The sequence below is a fragment of the Lampetra fluviatilis genome, chromosome 48, assembly GCF_964198595.1.
Source record: "Lampetra fluviatilis chromosome 48, kcLamFluv1.1, whole genome shotgun sequence".
In the NCBI taxonomy this organism is placed as follows: domain Eukaryota; kingdom Metazoa; phylum Chordata; class Hyperoartia; order Petromyzontiformes; family Petromyzontidae; genus Lampetra; species Lampetra fluviatilis.
In genome coordinates, this window is record NC_136322.1 from 1,805,377 (window position 1) to 1,829,682 (window position 24,306).

The window sequence follows — 24,306 nt, forward strand, 5'->3', positions numbered from 1 at the left end:
TCGCTCACCTCATCGTCTCTCCCTAGCCCCAGTCATCTCCCTCATCTTGTTACTCCCCTCATCCCCCCTCCACCTCATCAACTCGTCGCTCACCTCGTCATTCACCTCGTCTCTCTGTAGCCCCGTCATCATTCTCATCTCGTCGCCCCGTAACTCCCCTCACTCCCTCCACCTCGTCTCCCCCTAAACCCCGTCACCTCCCTCATTTCCTCCCTTCGTCACCCGCTCCCCCCCTCACTCCCTCCACCTCGTCCCCACCCCAACCTCGTCGCTTCACCTCGTCACCGAGGATGGCGCCGCAAATGAGAGGGACGACGCTGCGCTGGAGCGACACGAAGGTGCGCGCGGGGTTCGTGCGCGCACGCGGCCTCCAGCAGCTCGTGCGGGGCCTCACGCAGCGGGGCCACGGGGACCACCCGCTCCTCTGGGGTGATGAGGTAAGATCGACGAGGTGATGAGTGAGGCGAGGAGGTGATGAGTGAGGCGACGAGGTGATGAGTGAGGCGACGAGGTGAGAGAGACCAGGTGATGAGTGAGGCGATGAGGTGATGAGTGAGGTGATGAGGTGATGAGTGAGGCGACAAGGTGATGAGTGTGGCGACGAGGTGATGAGTTAGGCGACGAGGTGATGAGTGAGGCGACGAGGTGATGAGTAAGGGGACGAGTTGAGAGACCAGGTGATGAGTGAGGCGACAAGGTGATGAGTGAGGCGACGAGATGAGGAGTGAGGCGACGAGGTGATGAGTAAGCGGAGGAGGTGATAAGTAAGGCGACGAGGTGAGAGCGACAACGCGAGAACGACGATGTGAAGAGTGAGGGAACGAGGTGATGAGTGAGGGGACAAGGTGAGAGAGACCAGGTGATGAGTGAGGGGACGAGGTGAGAGAGACAATGCGAGAACGACGAGGTGAAGAGTCAGTGGACGAGGTGAGATAGACGAAGTGACGAGAAAGTGAGTGAGCGTGGTAATGTGGTGACTGAGAAAAAAGTTAGAGGACGCGGTGATGAGATTATTTAGGGGACGAGATAAATGAGACGAGGTGATAAGACGAGGTTATAAGACAAGGTGAGAGGATGAGGTCAGTGTGAAGTGACGAAATGTGTATCTGAGGTGAGGTGGTGCGTTCCCTTTTGCCTCTATACCCATTCAGAAGCAGCAATTACAAGTACACGCCTGTGCCTCGAGCCCATTGCAGTGTGACTGTGTGCGTGACAGTCATTCTATGGCGGTTGCTCGCTCACAAAAACTTGCTCCTGCAGTATGTGAAGCCTGTACGGGGCATCTTTGTCTTTGGCGGTAGTTCGATCACGGAAACCAGTGACAATTGTCTGAACCGGTACCTGGGATTCCCCTAGGACGACTCGGCCTCAAATTAGTACCTGGCGCGATGTGTTAACATTGCCACGGGAAAGACAAATGCGGCCGGGTGTGGTGCTGGCCACCGACCCCCTCGTATGCCGTGACAGCCTTCGTAGGTGCTCGGCCAACCAAGGCTGGATTTTGGACCGGGCCAGTGGAGCCAGTGCCACGGGCCCTCGGACTGCCAGGGGGCCTCCAAGCCTCAGGCCATGCGCGGTGCGTGGCCCAAGACTTCCGAAGGAATTTGAACGTCAGGACCCTCAGTGCGCACAGCGCAAGCTGATCGCTAGGCCCCTGGGTGCTTATAGAGTAAGCTAACCACTAGGGCCCCCCAGACCCCTCAGCGCTTACAATGTGAGGGCCCCCAGACCCCTTGGTGTTTAAAATGTAAGCTGACCACTAGGGCACCTGGGCCCCCTCAGCGCTTACAGTGTGAGGGCCCCCAGGCCTCTCCGTGCCTAAAACAGGAGGTCACCAATAGGGCCCCGGGGCCCCACAGCAATACTAATGTTTGGCCCCTCGGTTCTTAAAGCGTGTGCTGACCACTAAGCCCCTCGGGCCCCTTGATGCTGACAGTGTGAGTTGACCACTAGTGCTCCCAGGCCCCTCGGTGCATACATCAAGCGAAACACCTGGGCCCCTTGGTACATACAGTGCATGTTCTTGGTTTTTTCGGTAAAGTCACGTAAAAGGGAAGTAATAAAATAATAAAAATAAAATATAATAAAATAATTCTCACGACGTTTCGGCCACAACGCAAGCAGCCGTCCTCAGGTGAAGACCAGGTTTGTCGGGGAGACAGCGTCTGAATGAAACACCACCACGCTTGGAGCGTCTATTTAAGCTGGGTTGGAAGGGGGGAAGTGCGCCTTGACAAAATAATTTGCATATCATGAGGAATTTAGCATATTTATGGGAAATGCAGGAATGTGATTAGTACTACTTGTGAAATGCTTAGGAGGTGGGCGGGGGATTTTCAAAGTCATATTATGCCCGTGCATTTTGCAGGATTAGCAGCATCAAAGGGAGGGGATATGGGTAGTATTAATAAATGGAAGGAATGTTAATAGTATGTAGCTGCAGCAACGAAACAACCACGTAAAAAACCAAAGTATAAACTACATAGTATCATCAGTATACTAAATATACTCTCAATAAGCTGAGCTACTAACAGTAAGTAATACATTACAATTCTATGTCGCAAAAAATATAATATGCTTCCAGCTAAACTTTTTTCCCTTACATCACACGGGTCTATCCCATACTATATGCTGCCATAGATAAACCCAACATTAAATTACATACTGTATTACTATACACCTTAGAATAATACATAGTGTAATATTACACTAGAATAATACATAGTGTAATATTACACTATGTATTATTCTGTCCACCCTACTGTATATCACACTGCTGTATATTCACTATACAATTACGATACTATATATTGCCTTATACATTGTATTAAACATTACAATTTTATACTATTCATTATTATACAATCTGCTATACACTATACCATTGACCGTCGAGTGAAAGATACTAAGAGGAAGCAACGAAATATGTCAATGGAATAGTGGTAGTAGGAGACTTGCAGCGGAGCAAAGAATCCATTCCCTGCGGTCTCCTATTACCACTCTTCCATTGACATATTTCGTTTGCTTCCTCTTAGTATCTTTCACTCGACGGTCAATGGTATAGTGTATAACAGATTGTATAATAATAATAAATAGTATAAAATTGTAATGTTTAATACAATGTATAAGGCAATATATAGTATCGTAATTTTATAGTGAATATACAGCAGTGTGATATACAGTAGGGTGGACAGAATAATACATAGTGTAATATTCCACTATGTATTATTCTAAGGTATAGGATGGTGTATAGTAATACAGTATGTAATTTAATGTTGGGTTTATCTATGGCAGCATATAGTACGGGATAGACCCGTGTGATGTAAGGGAAAAAAGTTTAGCTGGAAGCATATTATATTTTTTGCGACATAGAATTGTTATGTATTACTTACTGTTAGTAGCTCAGCTTATTGAGAGTATATCTAGTATACTGATGATACTATGTAGTTTATACTTTAGTTTTTTACGTGGTTGTTTAGTTACTGCAGCTATATACGATTAACATTCTTAACATTCCTTCCCTTTATTAATGCTACCCCTATCCCCTCCCTTTGATGCTGCTAATCCTGCATAATGCACGGGCATAATATGACTTTGAAAACCCCCCGCCCACCTCCTACGCATTTCACAAGTAGTACTAATCACATTCCTGCATTTCCCATAAATATGCTAAATTCCTCTTGATATGCAAATTATTTTGTCAAGGCGCACTTCCCCCCTTCCAAACCCAGCTTAAATAGATGCTCCAAGCGTGGTGGTGTTTCATTCAGAACGCTGTCTCCCCGACAGACCTGGTCGTCACCTGAGGACGGATGCTTGCGTTGTGGCCGAAACGTCGTGAGAATTATTTTATTATGTTTTATTTTAATTATTTTATTACTTCCCTTCTACGTGACCAAGAAGATGAATCCCTGCAGTCACGAAAGCTTTAAATCGAAAAAAATACAGTGCATGCTTAAAACGAGAGGTTCTCGTATAGTACAGTGCTTCTGTACAACTGAGACACTGGTTGGTACGCTACAATATGCTGTGACATGATACAATATTCACCAACAAGTCAGTTCATTCTGAAAACAAGACAGTTTGGCAGGCACCATATTATGGCAAGCCATTCGTTATTTGACTTACCATAACTAGCTATCCCTTTATTTTAGCTAGCCGCCTATTTTCCCTAGCTAGCTGCCACACCGGTAGGAAGGTGTGTGGGGGGAGGCCAATTCAACACGAAATAATAATAATCAACAAAACACAATCAAGTAACAAAGAAACTTGTCGTTTTACTTCTAGCGCCACAGTGTTACTGACGAATGTGTGTGTTGATATTTTTAGTCTGAAAGGGGAATCGGCTTGGCAGTGATAACAATGCCGTGCCGCTGTTACCTCCCTCCACCTCTCTGTCACCCCCTCCTCTCTCCGTCATACCCTCCTCTCTGCATCTGCCCCCGTGTGAGCGCGCAGGTCGAGTACATGCTCGTCTCCTTCGATCACACGGCGCGCAGGGCCCGCGTCCTGTTCAACGCAGAGGAGCTGATCAACGACTTGAGAGCCATGGACGAGGAGGCCAACCCGGGGTGAGACCTCCTCACCCTCCCCTTCCTCCTGCCACGTGCTCACAGCAGAGTGGCCGTGCCCCAACGGCTCCAAGCCGTTTTTCAAACCCAACACTTTGCGTAAATTGTGAAAATTCCTACTGCTCCCCCCACTCCCCACCTCGGGGAGGAGCAGGAGGAATGCACGCAGGCTTGAGACAAGCAGGAATAATGACACGTAGAGGTGATGAGGGCGATTGGGGATGGCGAGCCGATCCGAGAGGAATACATTTTCCGATTCCATTTTCGTAAACTTTTGGAATTGATTAGATTTTTGGTACAAAATATCCAGCCTCACCCATGCATTCCATATAATGGAATCGAAATAACACTGCTATGTTATTTTTTAAACGATTCATTTATATACATTTCCCTTTTTGTTATTCGTTATCATCTGAGGTATTGAATTGTCACTTGTTTCGACGGTGCATTCAAGGTGCAGTGAAATCGACAATGCCAGATGTGTGGCAACTGAGTGGCTCACGAATGATGACATCACATTTACCATCACCTCTCAGACAATTTTGGCTCTCGTCTGATGATGCTGGGTGTAGTTACCTGCGAAACGTCGTACTCGTATTGTAAATGCTGTGGGTTTACTCTCCAGCACACAATTGTGCTGAACTACTAAGTAATTGGCATGTTTTGTTTACGTGACAAACCTTAATAATTGGGTGTTTCGGGTGGTGGCAGGTTTAACGACACATTTATATTTACGCGATCTAACCCAAAAAACTCTGTTCAACGGTTATTTCCTACACGGAGTATCCTGTTTAGCCATACCCAGCTAGTTTTTCAACGAAGTTCCGTTGTGCATCACCATGGAGCGAGCACAACAACGACAGAGTGATCCGCGGTATGGAGGAACGGGCGACGTCAGAACACTAAAACGTGACAATATTAACCAAACCAATAGGCACAGTGCACCAAAGACAAGGACGAGAGGAGATGCGCGCTAAGTTGTAAGCGAATGCGGTCGTGCGAATGCAACCATCACGGGAACGCAAGGTTAATGAGTGGGTTATGTGGTTCTCGCCTGCCGTCTCCTTCAAAGTGGACGCTAAAGGTCTCGTGACGTCATTTGCAGGTGTAGGCCCGTTGTGCACCAGCATCCAAGGGGGCGCTACGGTGGCGAGATGTTAACTACCTCGCTTGGTATGCAGGAGGTCGTGGGTTAGATCCCTACCTTGACTCCTGTTGTATATTTGGAGTTAGCATGTTATCCCCGTGGTGGCGTGGGTTTTTCTCCAGCTGCTCCTGTTTTTCCCTCCACATTTACTAACATGGTTATAGTGTATTTGGCTGCTCTATATGTCCACGTGATAAGCCACTTCGTTGAGCTATCATTTGTGGTTAGGTAAAATAAAACAAAAATAGTTTAACAGTTTGAATTTTGCCTATTTTGAAGAAAAAAATACCCGCAAAATTACATGCATTGGAATATACATATCAATCATCTCCACCCTACTATGACAATAAGGCAGGACTCCACTTAAAAAGAGTCATTTTGGCTCGGTGAGACTCCCTTGCGTGTACAAACAAGCAGGATGAAGCAACGCAATAATAATAATGGTAATATCTCTCCCATGCGGCAGGTACCCATCGCGGTGGCACCTGGAGTATGGCAGCTACATGCTGGAGGGGATCCCAGCGCAGCCGTACGGAAGCTCCATGGCCGAGCTGGCCAGCGTGGAGCCGAGCATGAGGCTGCGGCGGAGAGACGTGCTGGCTCGGCTGCGCTCGAACGAGACGATATGCTCTCTCACCACCTTCCCCAGGTGAGTGGGAGCGTCGTCGGCGTCGCTATCCTCTTAGTGGAAGAAGTAGGCACCTGCGTGCAAGCTGAGCCCCTTTGTATGTATGTGTAGTGTCGTAGGTCTCTTCTCCCTTGTTGAGGCTTGTGTGTGTGCGGGTGGCGTGCGGCGCACACACTCAGCCGGAGACGAGGTAGTCGCAGGAGGCACTGTCCTTCCTTTATTACGTTCACGCCATCAACTCCTTTCTCACGACCACGCTGCTGTACGACCCGGTCGCTGTGAAGATGTCGGTTCAAACAGGGAGAGGCAGCCTGCATGCGTGTATAGCTGGTTCGCTCGCATTCACGCGCGGGCGACCTCGCTCACCCGCTGGCTTGCCTGTGCATGGCTCCTGTTGATGCAGACTCGGCTGCCCAGGTTTCTCTGAGCCCGAATGTGTGCCCCAGCACCGAGACGGACAATCCGCGTCCCTGTTCTTTCCGGACGAGGCTATCACCTGCCACCCGCGCTTCAGGTGAGAGTGTGTGGCGAGTGATTGAGTGTGTGGAGTGAGGACATGAGTGAGTGCGTGAGATCTGGACAGTGTGGGGAGGGATAGTGTAGTAGCGGTCAGCGCGCTGCGCTACTGAACCCGGTGGCCCGAGTTAGAATCACACTCATGGTCAACAAGAGTGAAGATTATCTGAACCGGTCCTGGGCCTCCCCTAGGTCGACTCAGCCTCAAACGAGTACTTGGGAGTAAACTAAATACATTTTTATTTTTTACTCTTTAGTTATTTCGGTGAAGTCTCGTACTTAGAAAAAATAATAGATCACGACGTTTCGATCGCCACACAACTGAAGACGGTTGCTTGTTTGGCGATCGAAACATCGTGATCTATTTTACCGAATAAACTAAAGAGTATGAATTACTGCGGTCACGAAAGCTTCAAATTAGGATATTTATTTTATTTTACCAGGTAAGGCTCACAGAGCTATGTAGCTCTTTTCCAGAAGCGACAAAGTGGCTCATTGTGTGGAAATGTATAGCAGTCAAATACTCTAAACACATGTTTCTAAATGTGGAGGGAAAAACCGGAGGACCCGGAGAAAAATCCACGCAATCACGGGGACAACATGCAATTCCAGATATACCGGCGGCAGCGTCGGGATCGAACTCACGACTTCTTGTATACCAGGCAAGGTAGTTAACATCTCGCCACCGTGGTTCCCTGGGATTAACGTCAGGGGGCAGGGAATGCTGATGCTGCGGGGAACCATTACGGAGGGCCGTTGCATTCATTTGAAATTAACAGGGACTTTGTCGGATTTTGATTTGTCGTCTTTTTCCCGCAGCGCGCTTACTAGGAACATCCGTGAGAGGCGAGGAGAGAAGGTCGTGGTGAACGTACCGAGTGGGTATCATTCAAACCAGCCGCCCCCCTCCCCCTTCTTTTCCCTTTCACCTGCAACGTACAACAACAGGAGTATGTGCTGCGCTTCAAACCTCGCTTCCCCCCCCCCCCTTATCTACCTACCCCCCCCCCTAGTCTTCAGGGACAGAAACACTCCGTCCCCATTCATCGACCAAATCCCGCACGGTGACGAGGAGGCGGCCATCGCGGTTAAGGCTGACCACATTTACATGGACGCGACGGGATTCGGCTTGGGAAACTGCTGCCTGCAGGTAGAGTTAAGAAAAAAACGATTCAACTATTGTCAGGCATTTCACATCGGTGTACAAAGTTGAAACTAAACAATTTTTTTCTTATTATGAGAAAAAATCATGATAAGAAGGCCCACTAAGCTACGTAACTTTTTTTCAGAAGCGATCTGGCTATCACAAATGATAGCTCGACGAAGTGGGCTTATTATCATTGTCGTGTGGAAATTTACAGCAGCAGCCAAATACTCTGAATGTGCGATGATGATTCTAAATGTAGAGGGGAAAAACCGGAGGACCCAGAGAAAAAATCCACGCATCCACAGGGAGAACATGCAAACTCCAAATATACAGGCATCAAGGTCAGGATCGGACCCACGATTTCCTGTACACCAGGAAAAGTAGTTAACATCTCCTAGCCACTGTGGCGCCCCAGTTAGACAAGCCTACCCCCACGGGGCCCACTCATGTCCACCGCGGGTTTTGTGAAATCCCACAAACTGGCTTACGACACGAAAACGATTGAGAAACATTTGTTGCATGCACAGATTTCGTTCACTCTCGCGCACACAGAGAGACAGGCGAGAGAGAAAATGATCAATACGGCTTTGGAAGCTTTCTCTTTTGCGTCACAGGTTACACTGCAGGCCAGAAACATAGAAGAAGCACGACATATCTACGACCTGCTGGCTCCTCTGTGTCCCATCATGGTGAGTGAGTTTCAGTGAGTACAGCTGGCTGCTCTGTCCCATCATTGTGAGTGCCAGTGACTACAGCTGGCTCCATCTGACTGTGTGCGCTCGCCCCTCCTGCAGATGGCCATTGGCGCCGCCGCGCCCTTCTACCGGGGGCTCGTGTCGGACGTTGACTGCCGCTGGAGCATCGCCTCCGCGGCAAACGACGACCGCACGCGACAGGAAAGAGGGCTCGAGGTGACGTTTAATCATCTTTTTTTTACCCCGCCAAATGCGTTTCCCCCCCATTCTGATCGCTCTGTCTGTGTTCACGATGGAGATTCCGACACCCCCCATGAAAGCGGATATCACAGAACTACCGCTGAGATCCCTCGTTCAAAGTGCCATCTGATCCAGCGCTCTTTCACTTGTGCGTCGCACGGCAGTCACACCGATATTTTCATTTTATTTCATAGCCAAATTAAGTGCAGAACCAGTTTAACATTTTCTTTATAGTACTTTTCATTCAGGCAATGTGCAGACCCGACACATCACCTTGTGACGCACGTGTACACACACCGTCAGCATAAGCCAAGGGTTGAATTAAGGGGGAAGGGATGACGAGAGGAGAGAGGGATACATCCTGTGAACGTATTACAGGTGTTGTATGAGGGGGGACCATTTGGCTACAAATTCCTGCAGAACCAAATGTAATGTTGTGGGGGTTTTTTTGTGCAAGTCATTGGTGTCCTGGCTAAAACCATTACCTCACTGCACTAGAAAGCACAGATTTAGTCACAGGCAACTGAGACCTGGCTTCAAACCCAGAACCTCAGTGGTGCTGGCTCACTTCCAAGAATGTTTTATTTATTTTCATAATCGCTCATTGACTGAGCAAACCTTGGGGATTGGCAGTCGACTATAAAATATTTTAGGCAGCGATGGCGAGGTGCGGTCGCACCAACGGTGTTTGGTCGTGGTAACCTCTTGACCGTTGCAATGATTTTTCAGGCTGCACGACATCTATGAAGCCGTGTATTGCAATCAGGATTTAAGTTCTGTCACTGAATATCTTCCGGTTGTTGACAGGTGACTGGAGTAGGTGGCTCGTAATGAGTAGAAGTAGGAGCCAAGCCGTAGTGGTGAGAGATATACAGGATATTTATTTTATTTCTGGGTGCAATTGTGAACAATAGCAATATAAGAAACTAGTGGTAAGAACCCGGCGTTGCCCAGGGGAAAATATATCTATATATATAAAATCTCAAATCTGTCTGTCTGTTTGTCTGTCTGTCTGTGTGTGTGTCTGTCTGTCTGTGTGTCGCCAGACCATACACAGTTTCATTAGACGAAATGTGAGGGATTTGCGAGACACGATTGGTCCGTTTGGTTTTCCACGGCGGTTGCCCCTGGCAACGGGTAGCGACGCATTCGCTGCGGGGTGGACGCCATTTTTAATTCCCGTTAAAAATATGCGCACGCATTAACACGCGACTCTGAGGTAAATTCATCAAAGTTTCACGTCCTCTTCACTCCCGCCCCACCCCAATGTGTGCAATTACTATTATAGGGTCGGTAGATAATACAATTATAGCGATTAGACAGTATTATTGTAGCGCGGGGGGGGGGGGTAACGGCCCCAGTACCCAACCTCAGCCGGGTGGGCAATTTAGGCGAGGCCGGAGGCTCTGCACGGTACTAGGCCTCGACACCCCACCACACTATAGGCCGTACATATTACTGCACAGCGGCCGAGGAGATCGTGGCTGGGGGGGGCAGGGGTAGCAGCCCATCTGTGTATATATGTAAGGTTATTAAGAAATATATTTTTCACCCGGGCAATGCCGGGTACTTCTGCTAGTATATATATATAAACTTCTCTTACAAACATAACATATACATACACAAATACTAAAAAGTTTTATGTATGTAAAAAGTATTTGCGTATACATTTTACGTGATTAGGGGAATGCAAAATAAACTCATACTAAATAAGCAATGCAACTGTGAACGCAAATGATGGACCACATAATAAACCAGTGTGGTCTCCGTCTCTTCAATGGAGGAATAACAGGATAGCATGAGCTCTCTCTTGAAGCCTTTTTGTTGTAAGCAGACCTCAACATTGACATTTAGCTCCGCAAAAGTGGCATACGCAAGTATGCACTTCACAAAACAAAGACGGTATATAATTGGGAATAGGTAAATGAGGGAAATTGGGGAGACGGGAGGTAGGGCAAGTAATGACCAAGCGGTGCCGCAAACAATCGCTGGCAGCCAGATCGCCAACAGGACACTTGGCAGGCAAGGAGGCAAACAGGAGACTTGGGGATGGGGCGATGAGATGTGGGATGGCGAAGAAGCTGCGCTGCATGAGCGCCATCATGAACAGCCGCCGGCAGCCAGGCCGCCAAAATGGTGCAAGGCAGGCGCGGGTGCAGGGGGGAGACCCGGAAAGGAAGCGAGGAAGCGATGTGCATGCCGCACAGGGCGGCGAGATGTGGGCGCGGCTCAGCGAGCACTCGCCGATAGCCGAACTGCCCAACAGCAGGCGTGAGGTAAAGAAGCACACGTGATTTTTATTTTATTTTTATTATACTTTTATTAATTTGAATTTTTTTTACCTACGTGACTTTACCGAAAAAACCTAAAAATAGGGCCTCTCAAAAATAATCAAACTGACACATTTTGCTGACCCCCACACCCCTATCAAAGAGCTTTTTTGTAAACAATGTCTCTGGTGTGGACCAATCAGTTTCAAAGACAATGCATAAATTAGCAGAGTATTGTTTTTTGTTTGCATTTGACTGCAAGTAGTGTGGTTAATGTAAGCATGATTCCTTGCAAAAGGTGTCAGTTTTGTTGCCAGAAAAAAAAGGGGAAAAACCCTATTAACATCATAGGATAGTTCACATAGAATCTCTTGGGCAAGGACAAGCAGGTTGTCCCTGGAGGATGTTGGTAGTCCGATAGACTTGAGGTCTTTTCCACTAATGGAGTGAAGTTTGTCTTCAAGGAGGATGAGGGCCTGGTTAAAAATAACATCAGAAAAGTTAAATTCGATTCTAGATTTGAAGCTTTCGTGACTGCAAGGATTCATATTCTTAGGTTTTTTGGGTAAAGTCACGTAGGTAAAAAAAAAAATTAATAAAAGTAAAATAAAATAAAAATAAAATAAAAATCACGACGTTTCAGAGGCAACACAAGCTTCCGTCTTCAGGTGGAACTGTCACAGCATGCTTGCTGTATCAAGTAAATGAGAAATTCCAAGATATACTACCCGTATATATGCTGGTTGAGGGGGGGATGAGCCAGGACAGGCCCCCTTTTTATTATTATGGTAAGGTTGGTGCGGCTTGAAACTACGGCTAGTCTACATAACAAAGGACTGAGCCTTTGTTATGTAGACTGGCTGAGAGGGGGCGGGTGTGCCAGAGTTGTTAAAGTGCAACTGCTGCTAATGGGGCCGAGCCTCTGCCATGTAGATGGTAAAAGCAAAAAAGCAGGTCAGGAAGAAACAGCCTCCTGCTATGTTGCTTGGTGGGTAAAACTTATAGCAGGAAACCAGCGTGTGAAATAAGAAGCTAAACATGATAAAACAAAACTGACTGTCTATCAGTAAACTGTACAGTAACTCAAGAATAGTTGTCTGTCAAATAAGATGGTCCAAATATGTGTAGTTAAATATTTTTTGCATGGTTAATCACATTTTTCCAATGATTACTCAGTTTGTACCCATCATCACGGTTGAAATTATGTCTGTTTGAATATTTGTATGGCTTCGTGTACAAACCTTTGATGGTAGCCAGGAGGTTTGCAGAGCACCTTGGTCTCGGAAAAAGACAATTTCATGAGAGCCCTCAGAGTTGTAGCAATGATCGGCAAAGGTCGAAGAATCAGTTCTACCGTGTTTCAGATCTGACTTGTGCTCGCGGACACGATCAGAGAAATGACGTTTCGTTTCTCCAATGTAGCAATCACCACAACTGCAACTCAGTTTGTAGACTCCAGGGTACTGTAAGTCAGGAACGACATCCTTCACAGATGGAATCAGATCACGGATTTTATGCACTGTACTGAATCGGACTTGGATCTTATGTTTGTTTAGAATTTTGGAGATCTTTTTGGTCACGCCTGCTATGTATGGCAAAGTGATAGTTTCATGTGGCTGTTTCTGTATGGTGGGAGAAACAGATTGGCGGATGGTGCAGTCAGAGTATCCGTTCATCCTGAGGGCCCAATGTACATGTCTTAATTCACTGGCCAGGTGGTGTTGGTCAGAAATGCCATGAGCTCTGTGGTATAGCGTTTTGATGAGAGAATTCTTTTGAGATGGGTGGTGGTGGGAATCAGGTTTCAAGTAGGAATCTCGAGGTTGGGATTTTCTCGTTGATCTCTGTGGAGGATGTCCTCACTCATGCCTTCTTCGTGTTTTTCACAGAGTCCCATGGGGTTAGATAGGTTGCAAACTTGAAGAATTATGCATAACAGCAATCTCAGTTGAGAAGCTTCTGTCATAGCTTCATCAAGATGCTGATCATCCTCGAGAATTCCACGAAGATTGCAAGCTTCCATGTATGTTTGACAGACAACTCCTTCCACTGTGTTTAGGTCTTGGAAAGATTTTGGCCCTTTGACAACATGGAGAAGCATTCGCAAAAATTAGCACTCCTGATTATTGGGATGAACTGTGTAGACTCTTCCTAAGGAATCAGATTAACCATCACCAGCACGTCACTTCCTTATATAGTAGGAGGGAACTAAAGGTAAGTGATACAATAATTTTAGCTGTGACGGTCCCACCTGATGACGGAGACTTGTGTTGCCTCCGAAACGTCGTGATTTATTATTTTATTTTCATTATTACTTTTATTAACTTTTATTTTTATGTTTTACCTACGTGACTTTACCGGAAAAAACCTAACAGTATGAAGCCAAGAATTCTCCAAACGGCCTCATTGCTGCTGATGTATCTGCCTTTGACAAAAAGGTGAACTTCATCCACACTTTTTCCCCTCTTTTTGTAAGGCAATCACAGCCATAGCAGACCCTTTGTTGATGCATTTGCAAACATATTTGATAGCTTTCACAGAATTGCAGAATTCCACATTAATGTGGGCTTCAAATATATTGCACTAAAGAGGGCAGTCGGGAACGACTTACTGGTTGTCAACCTTCATTTCATAGTTAGTACCAGGTCTGAGCGTTGTTTGAAATCTACCATCTTCAGAGGTAGTGGGTAGTTTGTGATAAACTACCTCAGGGCGTGACGACCCTGCCTTACGCGAGTCCCAGGCACAGCTGGCCCAGCTGTCAGTACCTGGTAAGGGCCCCTGACTAGGTACTGGCATTCTGCATCGCGTAGTCATGACCTAAAACGTCTAGCTTTACTCCAGAATGTTTGGCCACTTCCGACACCAGCTGTAAGGAGTTAAACTGAGTCACAGACATACTCTTTGGAGGCAACACATTTATTTATACCAACACAAAGGGGTAACTGCACCTTTACCAGGTAACAACCTATGGTGGTGGACCACCAGGCAAACTACACTAATTACACTGGGAGTAGCTCCAATGTACAGGACCCTAGCTTGGGTTCAGGTCCACGTGTTGGTGACTCTTCTTGGGCGTAGAATGTAGAACGTGGATTCTTTAGGATAACCACAGCAGCCGGTCCATCTAGGGAACCCGGCTTGTATCCTCTGTGGTGTGGCTGGCTCCGCCCTCAGCCACAACCACCTTAGAAAACCCTCGAGCAGGATCTCGGCCCTGAGACGTGACCACCCCTAGCCTCCACTTGGGGGCCCTTTGTAGACTTTACCGGTTACGTGTGTTTCGGGGTCAACCAGAGTGCCATGGCTCTGTGTAACCCCATTCCCATGACCGGCACTCTCACACCCTATCCTATAGGGGTCGGCACTGCACGCAGAGCGTGGTGCCATCCAGCACTCCCAGTCTGTGCTCACCGAGCCCCTTTAGGGCCGGTACTGCATCCACATACACGTGGTGCCAGCAATGTTAATACATCGCACGCCGTGCCTCTATAGGGCAGGCATTACACAGTGACATCCGCAATGTCACGACAATAGTGTAAAGGAGAGCCGACACAAGATTGCAGGGGTTTCGTCTTTTAATCCTTTTCTCCCATCCACACCTGTCCCCAGCTGTCCCAATCTCGTTCCCGCCAAAGGCCCCCTCTTCCCGCCCGTTCTCCCCTTATATCTACTCGATCACCCCTCCCACTAACCCTCCTATTGGTGGGAATCCTTCCCCTGACACCCCTACAATAGTACTAATTTCATAGAGTGTAGTGGTGAGGCATAGTCCCGTGCAGAGCCCCCCGGCCTCGCCTAGATTGTCCAGCCGGCCGAGGTCGCACTTTTGCAGGCTGGGGCTGGTCTGCTACCCCCCCCCCGCCCGCTTTACAGTAAGAGTATCTAAGGGCTATAATCGTAGCATCTACCGACCCTATAGTATTAAGTGCACATATTGGGGGGGGGGGGGAGAAGACGACATTACACTTTGAATAATTTAACTCAGCGTTGTGTGTATTTTTTTTGCATTTTTTACGGGAGTAATAATTCCCCCCACCGATCGCATGTGTGAGTTGCTATGGGAACCACGGCTCTGCGTTTTGCTCATGCGCAGATGCATGCTCTGGCGTTGCCCTGTGCTTATAAAATTAATACATTGTTAATTGCACTACTTTAAACTTGACATATGTGAAATACGAAGAGCACTGGCTCACCACGGGGCTTATTGTGTGGTATCTGGGTACTTTTATGAAACATATTCCCCACAGTTTGTGAGTTAAATCCGTCACAAGTTGTGTACACACACAAACATACAGACCCACAGACAGACAGACAAAATTACTTATATAGGTAAGATTATTATATATAATCGGCATAATCATTGGTTCACTGCAGCTAAAACACTCAGTCCTACAAGGCTGTGGTTAAGTTAGGAGATGTACCAAATGTGCTCGGCATTTGGAGGCCGAGAAGACCAGAATCAATGATTTAATGTTTTCGGATAGGTAGTTATATATCCGGACAGCAGAGTGAAGCAGAGCTTCTGTCCAGGGAGCAATGTTCTGGGAACCTGCGGGAGGCAAGGGCATTCCGGGAGCAGAAACATCTTCTGGATTGCCAACCCAGAGAGGCCCCCAGCTGAATTCAAGCACTAATTTGGCTGTGCTCCCTGTTTCGCTCCTGTTAACTGATCACTGGACAGCGCTTGAGATGTCGTGACCGAAAATTATGCGGACAAACGGTGCTCGTCTGTCATTCGAGTCGGCGACCTGCGATCGGGGGTGTCGCTGCTAAACACCGCGTCACAATTAACTCTGCAGGGGGAGTGTGTACGTGCTCGCGAAAATACGTGACTACAGTTTGAGAACATTTTGCTCTGAAGATTTGAAATAATAATAAATATAATAACGCGTTGTTCCCTCGGCACCGGGTTTATTGCCATTATTTTTACAGCCTTTGGTTGTCGTGGCCATGAGGCGACAGCATTGAGCTGGCACCGCTGAGAATCTTTACAATCAAAATGTCAATCCGTTCATCTCCCTTTTGCAGCCCCTGACAACGTCCAAGTGGCGAATCCCCAAGTCGCGGTTTGACTCCATCGATAGCTTCCTGTCGCCCGGCGGAGCGCAGTTCAATGACCTGGAACTGCCCAAGGACGAGGACGTCCACCTGCAGCTCCTGGATGCAGGCACGGAATTTCTCCCTGCCACGATCACCTACCCTACCAGGCTCACCTCCACCACCATGCTCACCTCCCCCAACATTCTCACCTCCCCTGCTTTACGCACCTCCCCTGCCGTACTCGCCGCTTACCTCCTCTGCCATGGTCAACTCCCCCGTCGCGCTCACCTCCCACGCTGCACTCACCTCCCACGCCGCGCTCACATCCCCCGCCTCGCTCACCTGTCCCCTTCTTCACTCTCACCTCACCAACCGTTTATTGGGGTTATGGATTAATCGCGCATGCTGTGAAACACCGAAGATTTTTTGACTTGCCGTGCCGGTTCAACTATCAGCTGCTCCTAACTGGTCGCGGGCACGTGACTCGGTGCTGCGTGACCACAGGCATGCCGGCGAGGGAACCATGATACGTCATGTCGATTGTGATGGGGCTGAGTGCGCCTAACTGGCTGGTGTCCATTGCAGGCCCCCGCTTCCCCACCCCTACAACCCATCCCCTCCAGCTCTCTACTCTTCGCTTTTTAAACTGGTTCAGGCCATAATAGAGGGGGGTTTTCTGGGTTAAATCGCGGAAATACAGCCAATTTGTAAGGTTTGTCACTTAAACAAAACGTACCAATTAGTTACTCGTTCAGCACACAGGCTGTGTGTTGGAGAGTAAACCCCACAACATATTGTCACTGCAAAGTTGTTTTCTTCTTATTCGAGTGACATGCAACGTTTGTGTGCGTGAACTGTGTGTGCATGTGGAGAAGCAGTAGTGTAGCAGTTAGTGTGCTGCTCTACGAAGCTGGCGACCAGTGATGATTATCTGAACTGGTCGTGAGCCTCCCCTAGGTCGACTCAGCCTCAAATAAGTACCCGGTGCAGTGTTTAAGCATCGCTCCTGGGGAAACAAAGAGGGTCGGACGTGGTGCTGGCCACGCACTCCCCTTGTGTACCATTCTAGCCGTCATCGGTGCTCTCTAACAGTGCTTGCTCCTAGCAGCCTCTGTTCAGGGCCACACGGCAGGGATCTTTGTCTTTTTGCATGAGCCGTGCCTGTGGCCAACAGGCATCGATCCGCTGCTCGCTCAGCACTTTGCTCACCTCTTCATCCGCGACCCCCTCGTGCTGTTCTGCGAGAAGATCCACGCCGACGACGATGAGAACGAGGCCTACCACTTTGAAGTGAGACATCCGCCAGTGCACTTTATGAATATTATTACGTCCGCTTGTTTACCCATAACGGCCTCTCCAGGTCCCAAAATTATTTTGCAGGAGGGTGCCGCCAATTTTTGTGGAAGGGGGGGGGTTGTGATATTGCTGCAGCTGCTTCTGTGTGCTGCTTATTTGAGAAATTTGTAAGTACATTTTCAGCATTGGAATGTTGTTTGGCCAATGCCGGTTGCATCGCGTGGTGTATTTTTTTTTGCCTGTAGGATGAAATCGGGGAATCCGTAGGAGACCCGTAGAGAACAGGGGGGAAAACACACACAAAGCTTTCCACGCTGAAAGGTCCCCGAGTCGGGAATATAACCCAGGTCTCTTCCTGCTGTGAGATACAAGTGTGTTACTACCGATCCTCCCTGCCGACCCCCGAATTCCTCACTGGTGGTGTCTGTGGCTACCAGTCGTGTGCCAGCCTAACCGGTGACCCAATAAAATATTCCGTGAGAAGTGAAAGCCTGACTGGAGTACACCCACGAGGGATCGGCGTGTGTCTTCCATGATCGTGGGCACTGACCGGAGTGCATGCCCCCTGTGCATGCGTGCGTGCGTCCATCCGTGTGCGTGTGTGTTGCAGTGCATCCAGTCCACAAACTGGCAGACGTTGCGCTTCAAGCCTCCGCCGCCGAACACCAACATCGGGTGGCGCGTCGAGTTCCGGCCGATGGACGTAAGCCTCTCCGAGAGGGCGACGCGGATTATACGTTGAGGTGGAGTCTTACCGAGATGCATTTGAGGCTTGGGAAAAGAGGTGATGATGGGAGGAGGGAATTTCAAAGTCGAGCAGTGCGTGGGTAGAAGCAGAAAGAGAAGCGTTCTGACCACGCAGAGTGGTGAGTAAGTTGGTGAATAAGTGAGTGGGTGAGTGAGTTGGCGATTGAGTGCGTGGGCTGTGACATGCAATCGTGGTGGTTGAGCACAGTGCGGGTCAGATAAAGCAACCAGACCGAGTCCCCATTGTGTGGTGCAGGTGCAGCTCACGGACTTCGAGAACGCGGCGTACGTGGTGTTCGTGGTGCTGCTCACGCGCGTCATCCTCTCCTATGGCCTCAACTTCCTCGTGCCGCTCTCCAAGGTAAGGAGCCGCGTCCCTCCCCACTGACCGTGCGAGCGCTGCCGAGAAGCCCATCCTGGTCAGATTGCAACCCGGCCGCTTGTATATAGGCTGGCGCAAGTGGTAGCTCTTGTGCCTCGGGTTCGATTTCCAACTTGGGCACGTGTGAGCGCTGCCGCGATGCTCGACCTGGTCGTATTGCAACTCTGTGAAAACAATAAGAGGAAAAGTGGGAATGGTGGAAACAGCCCGATGCTGCAGCCCGACTTCCTAACCCAGTTCCACCCACTCTTTCTGGACAAGTGCCTGCGCTGCACCAAAATCTGACAATCCCAGATCCATGTTTTCAGCCATCTTCGGACTCACAGATAATCCAACTTTTCTATGAAAGACAATTATCCTCGATTGCGACGGATAGCCTATGATAATGGTAGAGCTTGTGTCTTCCCGACGCTGGTATCTTAATGAGTGGATTTAGTTCTGCATGGGTTTCCTCCGAGTTCTCTGGTTTTTGCAGTTAACGTTTGACCTTCTATAATGACCCCATAGTTTCGACCCATGTTAACATTGTGACTAACGGTACGTTTTCGTTACGCACACCGCTTCCCACACATACACACACGTGCACCTTCGTGAAACTTCCAGTGCCGCTCGCGCTGCAAGGTTGCCATCTCCTGGCTCTGGCTAGGGTATGGCAGTGCAGCAAGTGGATTAATTGCCATCTGTATTCCATCTGCAACCCCCCCTCCCGTTCACACACAGTGGGTTTTCTTCGAGTGCTCTGCTCTCCTCCCACGTGTACAAACACACGTTCATAGAGTTGGACTAAGCGTCCAAATACACTGACTCCTCTTACGAACGAGTTAGGTTCCATAGGCCTGTTCGTAAATCGATTTGTTCGTAAGTCCAACTTTACTCCCGTCGATTCCAAACCCGTTGTATGGCATGTACGCTAAACACAGGGAATGGCTTCAAAAGTGTAATAATCTCATGTAGCTGTAGATGCCACTGTTTTCTTCATGTTCTGCAGATGTAGATGCCACTGGTTCTGCAGATGTAGATGCCACTGGTGCTGCAGATTAACCTTATGGCACGACCCCTGGGATCCCATTAGCTCCCGGCTCTCGCATAAACTAAGTTGCGAGATAATGTTATGTCTGTTGAAGGTGAATTATATGGCAATCTATTCCTCTCGACGAGCTCCACACGATGCGGTAATCACAGTTTAAAAGTTTTGTTTCTTCTGCGCATTCGTCCTCGCTGCGCTTGGACGACATGAAAACAGAATAATCCGTGCCAGGTGGTTCGCGGCGTTTATGTGTGCGGTGGGACAGATTCGCCAATTTTTTTTTATTAATTACGTTTGAAATCCGTTTATTCGGGACCCCGGGGTCCCACCATAAGGCTCAGATGTAGATGCCACCACTGACATCAATTGCACGGCAGTTGAATTTACGACTGTTCGGTCCGTTCGTATCTTCAAAAATCCGTTTATACGTAGAGGAGTCCCTGTAGTGGGCCTCAGAGCTTGGGCAATTTTTAGCAACAGGCTCTGGTTCCGGTGCCCCTGAATCTTTCGAAAACTGTGCAGCGCGTAACAAATGTGATTTTTTTTACTTTTCTACTTTTTTATTGCTTCTCTCAAGCACCTTTGGTGCAAAAGGTTGCCGCCTGAATGGTTGGCACATCCCTGACCGTCAATTATCTTCTGCCACAGGTAGATCAGAACATCAGGAAGGCGCAGAAGAGGAACGCGGTGCTGGAGGAGATGTTTTATTTCAGGAAGGATATTCAGGCAGGCAAGTCGAGCCATTACAAATCATACGTTGTCTTTTTCCACAACTTTACTCTGAGTGTGCTCTCGGTGTCGAGTCACGAGATGATGAATCCATTCAGAAATCTCACATGGCAGTGACCCACCCCCATCCCCGTGTTAGACAATAGCACACAGAAGTGAATATCCCGGAACTATTTTTGAGATCTCTTCTGCAAATGACCTCCGTGTCACATGGTAGGGGGCAGCACTCTCCAACTTGCCCCGGTGCCAACAGCAATGTTTGTTGCATGGCAGTCAAAGCAATATTTGAAGTCTCACATCTGGAATTTGTCGAAGTTAAGTGCAGAACCAAATTTTACGTCATGGATTTTGTAATTTTTGAGCAATCATTGTTGACCGGGCTGATACCATCTACTCACCACACTTGAGAACCCGGTTTCATCGCAGGCGGTTACTGAACTCCAAATTGGAACCCAGGGTCTCAGCGGTGCGGGCTCAGCCACTCTGACCTCCAAGCCAACGATCCGGACCTCCTCGCAACCCAAGCCTTCACCCCAGCCTGCCCTGCATGTGTGTGTGCATCACACGAGCGCTTAACCTCGCTCACGGTCGCTCGCCAACTCGCGTGATCGTCAAACTGCCATGCGGTTTATTTTCTTTGCGACTAGAGGTGGACGCTCCCCCAGCAGATGACACCGAGTCCGAGGACGAAGTGGGGATCCTCATGAGCATTGACACCATCATCAACGGCAAGGTGGGCAACCCGGCGGGGCAGGGCTCGCGGCCATCCTCGCAGTGTCAAGCCCTGCGGGCTCTTGCAGCGTCACGCTCACCCTTTGTCATCCACCGCCATGGTGGTCCAGAGCACCAAAACAATCGCTTGCTGTACGTCTCGCTGCCGCCATTTTGTGCGGTGGCGGAGTGGTCGGCGTGCTGCGGCTAAAGTCAGTTGGCGAGCGAAATCTGAAACAGTTCTGGTGACTCCGCCCCCCCGTGCCCGTAAATAAAACCCATGCTAACGCATGTGATGAATGGTAAAAACCCCATGACTGTGTGGGGAGGCCATCATCCAAGCGGTGGATTGACAGTGGTAACTTATGATTAGAGCTCGTCTCCCAGTTATCACGTGAGCTGCCTTCAAGCGAGCAGCTCCACTCAAAGCAGTTACTTGCACTTCCCGTGCTGCAGACTGGCTCACCACTTTCCAGTCATGGATCCATCCCACATATCATCAGCCATGATCAATACAGTGCTGGATTCAGGCCTCCCCCAAGGCATTGCCATCTGTCGCCATCCTGTGATGCAACAAATCGACGCGACAATCCTGGTGAGAGTAACACTGATAAACTGAAGGCTGCAGCTGACACTGCCTGCCATGGCGTGGTGTGCTGTGCTGTGGAGTGTGGTGTATACGGTGTACTATGGTGTGTGCGGTATGTGTGATGTGTGGGCTGTGCTCTGATGTGTTGTGTGTGATGTGGGGTGCTGTGATGTGGGGTGCTGTGATGTGTGCATTGTATGCTGTGGTGTTTACGGTGTGCTGTGATGTGTGCGGTGTGCTGTGATGTGTGCGATGTGTGTTATGGTGTGAGCGGTGTGCTGTGATGTGTGTGGTGTGCTGTGGTGTTTACGGTGTGCTGTGATGTGTGCGGTGTGCTGTGGTGTGCTGTGATGTGTGCGGTGTGCTGTGGTGTGCCGTGCAAGAACAGGTGGGGGTGTTCCAAGGCCTCATCCCCATAGTCAACAGCTTCCTGGAAGACATGGAGGTGGACGTGGAGACTCGGTGCACGATCTCCCACTACATGGAGCTCATCAGCAAGCGTGCGTCTGGTGAGTGCACTCCAGGGGATCATCACCCCTTCTCCAAGTGCGAGCGATGATGAGTCCTGACCTCGTGCAAGCCTCATCGTCGATGTGCAGGGGATGATGGCCGACAGACGAGACTGGTGTTGGAATGGCAGCCATAAGAGGGGAAGCAACCGAGGAGGTGATGACCTCAGATTGTTGATGGCCAGGAGCATAGAAGCGGGAGCGTTGTACTGTACAATTGATTTTGGGGACATTGCCCTCCGCAGCCGACGACGTAGCACCGCAGCAGCGTGTAACGCCTCGGCGTGCACGGTGGTCGCCCATACAAGCGCTCTCCGGGCTCAGGAATCCTGATCGGGTTGCGTGGTGCGACGAGCTCGGGCGCCTACCGTGCGCGAGAGACTCCGCACACCGCTACGTGCATGGGAGCGGTGGTCGTCGTCGTCTCCTCCTCCACTGCCGTTGACGCCGCTGCAGCGACCGCGTGCGCTTCTCGTTGGTTTCCCCTAGGGGAGCTAGGAACGACGGCCCAGCGGCTTCGCGCCTTCGTGAGCGGCCACCCCGACTACGCACACGACAGCGTCATCTCGGAGCGCGTCAACTATGACCTGATGCTGCGCTGTGACGCCCTGTCGCGTTCGGGGCCCCACCGCTATGGCGCGGACCCCTTGCACGAGCTCAGTCACGGCGCTTGCCAGACCGGATAGCTCACCTCACTCGCCACGCTCAGCGCACTTACCACGCCCACCAGGCTTGCGATGCTCACCACGCTCACCTCATTCGCCAATCTTACCTCGCTCACCGCACTGACCTCGGTCACCGCGCTCACCACACTCACCGCGCTCACCATGCTTATTGCACTCTACTCACTCACATTGCTCCCCGCACTCACCACGCTCACCTCGCTCGCCACAATCACCTTGCTCCCTGCATTCCCATCGCTCCTTGTGCTCACCACACTGATAAACCCAAAGGCGAACGCCAGGTCACCCCCGTTACAGCAGGGACCCTGTGGCATGTGGGCAAAATGCGGGCCATGCTTCGTTTTTACAGTGGCTCGTCACTCCAGTTCACATCAATTCATTGTTTCACGGGGCCCTTCATGTCATATAATTTGATTAAAAAAACAAGACAAAGCTTTTGTAGAAGTTGTGGTGGTCTGTGGGTTTCAGGTGAGGTCAGCAGGGAACCGTGTGTGAATTGTCCACTGCAGCTAACAAATGTAAAGGTGGACCGAAGTGACCGTGTGTGCAGATTTAATGTGTGCAGGCTTTCACGACCTGATGCGATTCAAAATAGTTTTTTGGTTAGATGGCTGCGAGTAAAATGTGTGTCGTTACACCCTCCTCCAATTCATGAAATCAAATGCTTGGAAACTAAGTATGTGTGTGCTATGCGAATCGGTGAGTGGTCATTGTTACTGTGAACTTCACTCATTGATTACTCCACCCATATCCACACAGCGTTCAACCAGATCAAAACGACAAAGACAAAGACCTTCCCTATAGCCTTAACAAACTGTTGGGGCAAGTGGTGTTAGTGACAAGGCTGGATTATGGACCGGGCCAGTGGGGCTAGTGCCCCGGAGCCTCGGACTGCCAGGGGGCCTCCAAGCCTCCGGGCACGCACGGTGCGTGGCCCAAGACTTCCAAAGGAAGTTGAATGCCGGGACCCTCAATGCGCACAGCGCAAACTGATCGCTAGGCCCCTGGGTGCTTATAGCATGAACTAACCACTACTGCCCCCCAGACCCCTCGGCGCTGATAAAGAAGTCAACGCAGCAACTAATAAAACGAGCCAAAAATGGTTGTGTCCCGTGCATCACGTCACTCCAAATGAGGCTCCCCCCCCCCCGTCATTAATAATCATGAGCGGTTGACGTCACTCCACATGGAGCACACCCCTCATTAATAATCATGAGCGGATGATGTGAGGCACCCCCACTTGAACGCAGTGGGCTAACATGACATTGTTTTTTTCCGAGACCAAAGTACTCTGCAAACCTTCGGGCTCCCATCAAAAATTTGTTCATTAAGCCATCCAGATATATAAACACAGACATATAGATTCCAAGAACACA

At 49.3% G+C, this 24,306-nt stretch overlaps 1 protein-coding gene across 4 annotated transcripts; it reads left to right on the plus strand.

The window, feature by feature from the left end:
* Positions 1-290: 290 nt before the first annotated feature.
* On the plus strand, positions 291-23,047 carry LOC144948120 (glutamate--cysteine ligase catalytic subunit-like). 4 transcript variants are annotated; one of them, XM_078877549.1, is made up of 16 exons: positions 291-437; positions 4,459-4,571; positions 6,185-6,367; positions 6,750-6,860; positions 7,682-7,740; positions 7,876-8,012; positions 8,624-8,698; positions 8,804-8,920; positions 16,246-16,384; positions 17,432-17,547; positions 18,164-18,256; positions 18,557-18,661; positions 20,358-20,439; positions 21,086-21,171; positions 22,127-22,247; positions 22,737-23,047. In XM_078877549.1, the coding sequence occupies exons 1-16, from the start codon at positions 291-293 to the stop codon at positions 22,931-22,933; spliced, it is 1,881 nt and encodes a 626-aa protein (XP_078733675.1). In that variant the 3' UTR covers positions 22,934-23,047. The 4 variants fall into 4 exon arrangements, with proteins under 4 accessions (XP_078733675.1, XP_078733678.1, XP_078733676.1 ...); XM_078877552.1 differs by lacking the exon at positions 291-437 and adding an exon at positions 20,759-20,776 and having other exon boundaries at positions 4,465-4,571; XM_078877550.1 differs by lacking the exon at positions 291-437 and having other exon boundaries at positions 4,465-4,571; positions 20,358-20,468; positions 21,088-21,171.
* Positions 23,048-24,306: the final 1,259 nt, after the last annotated feature.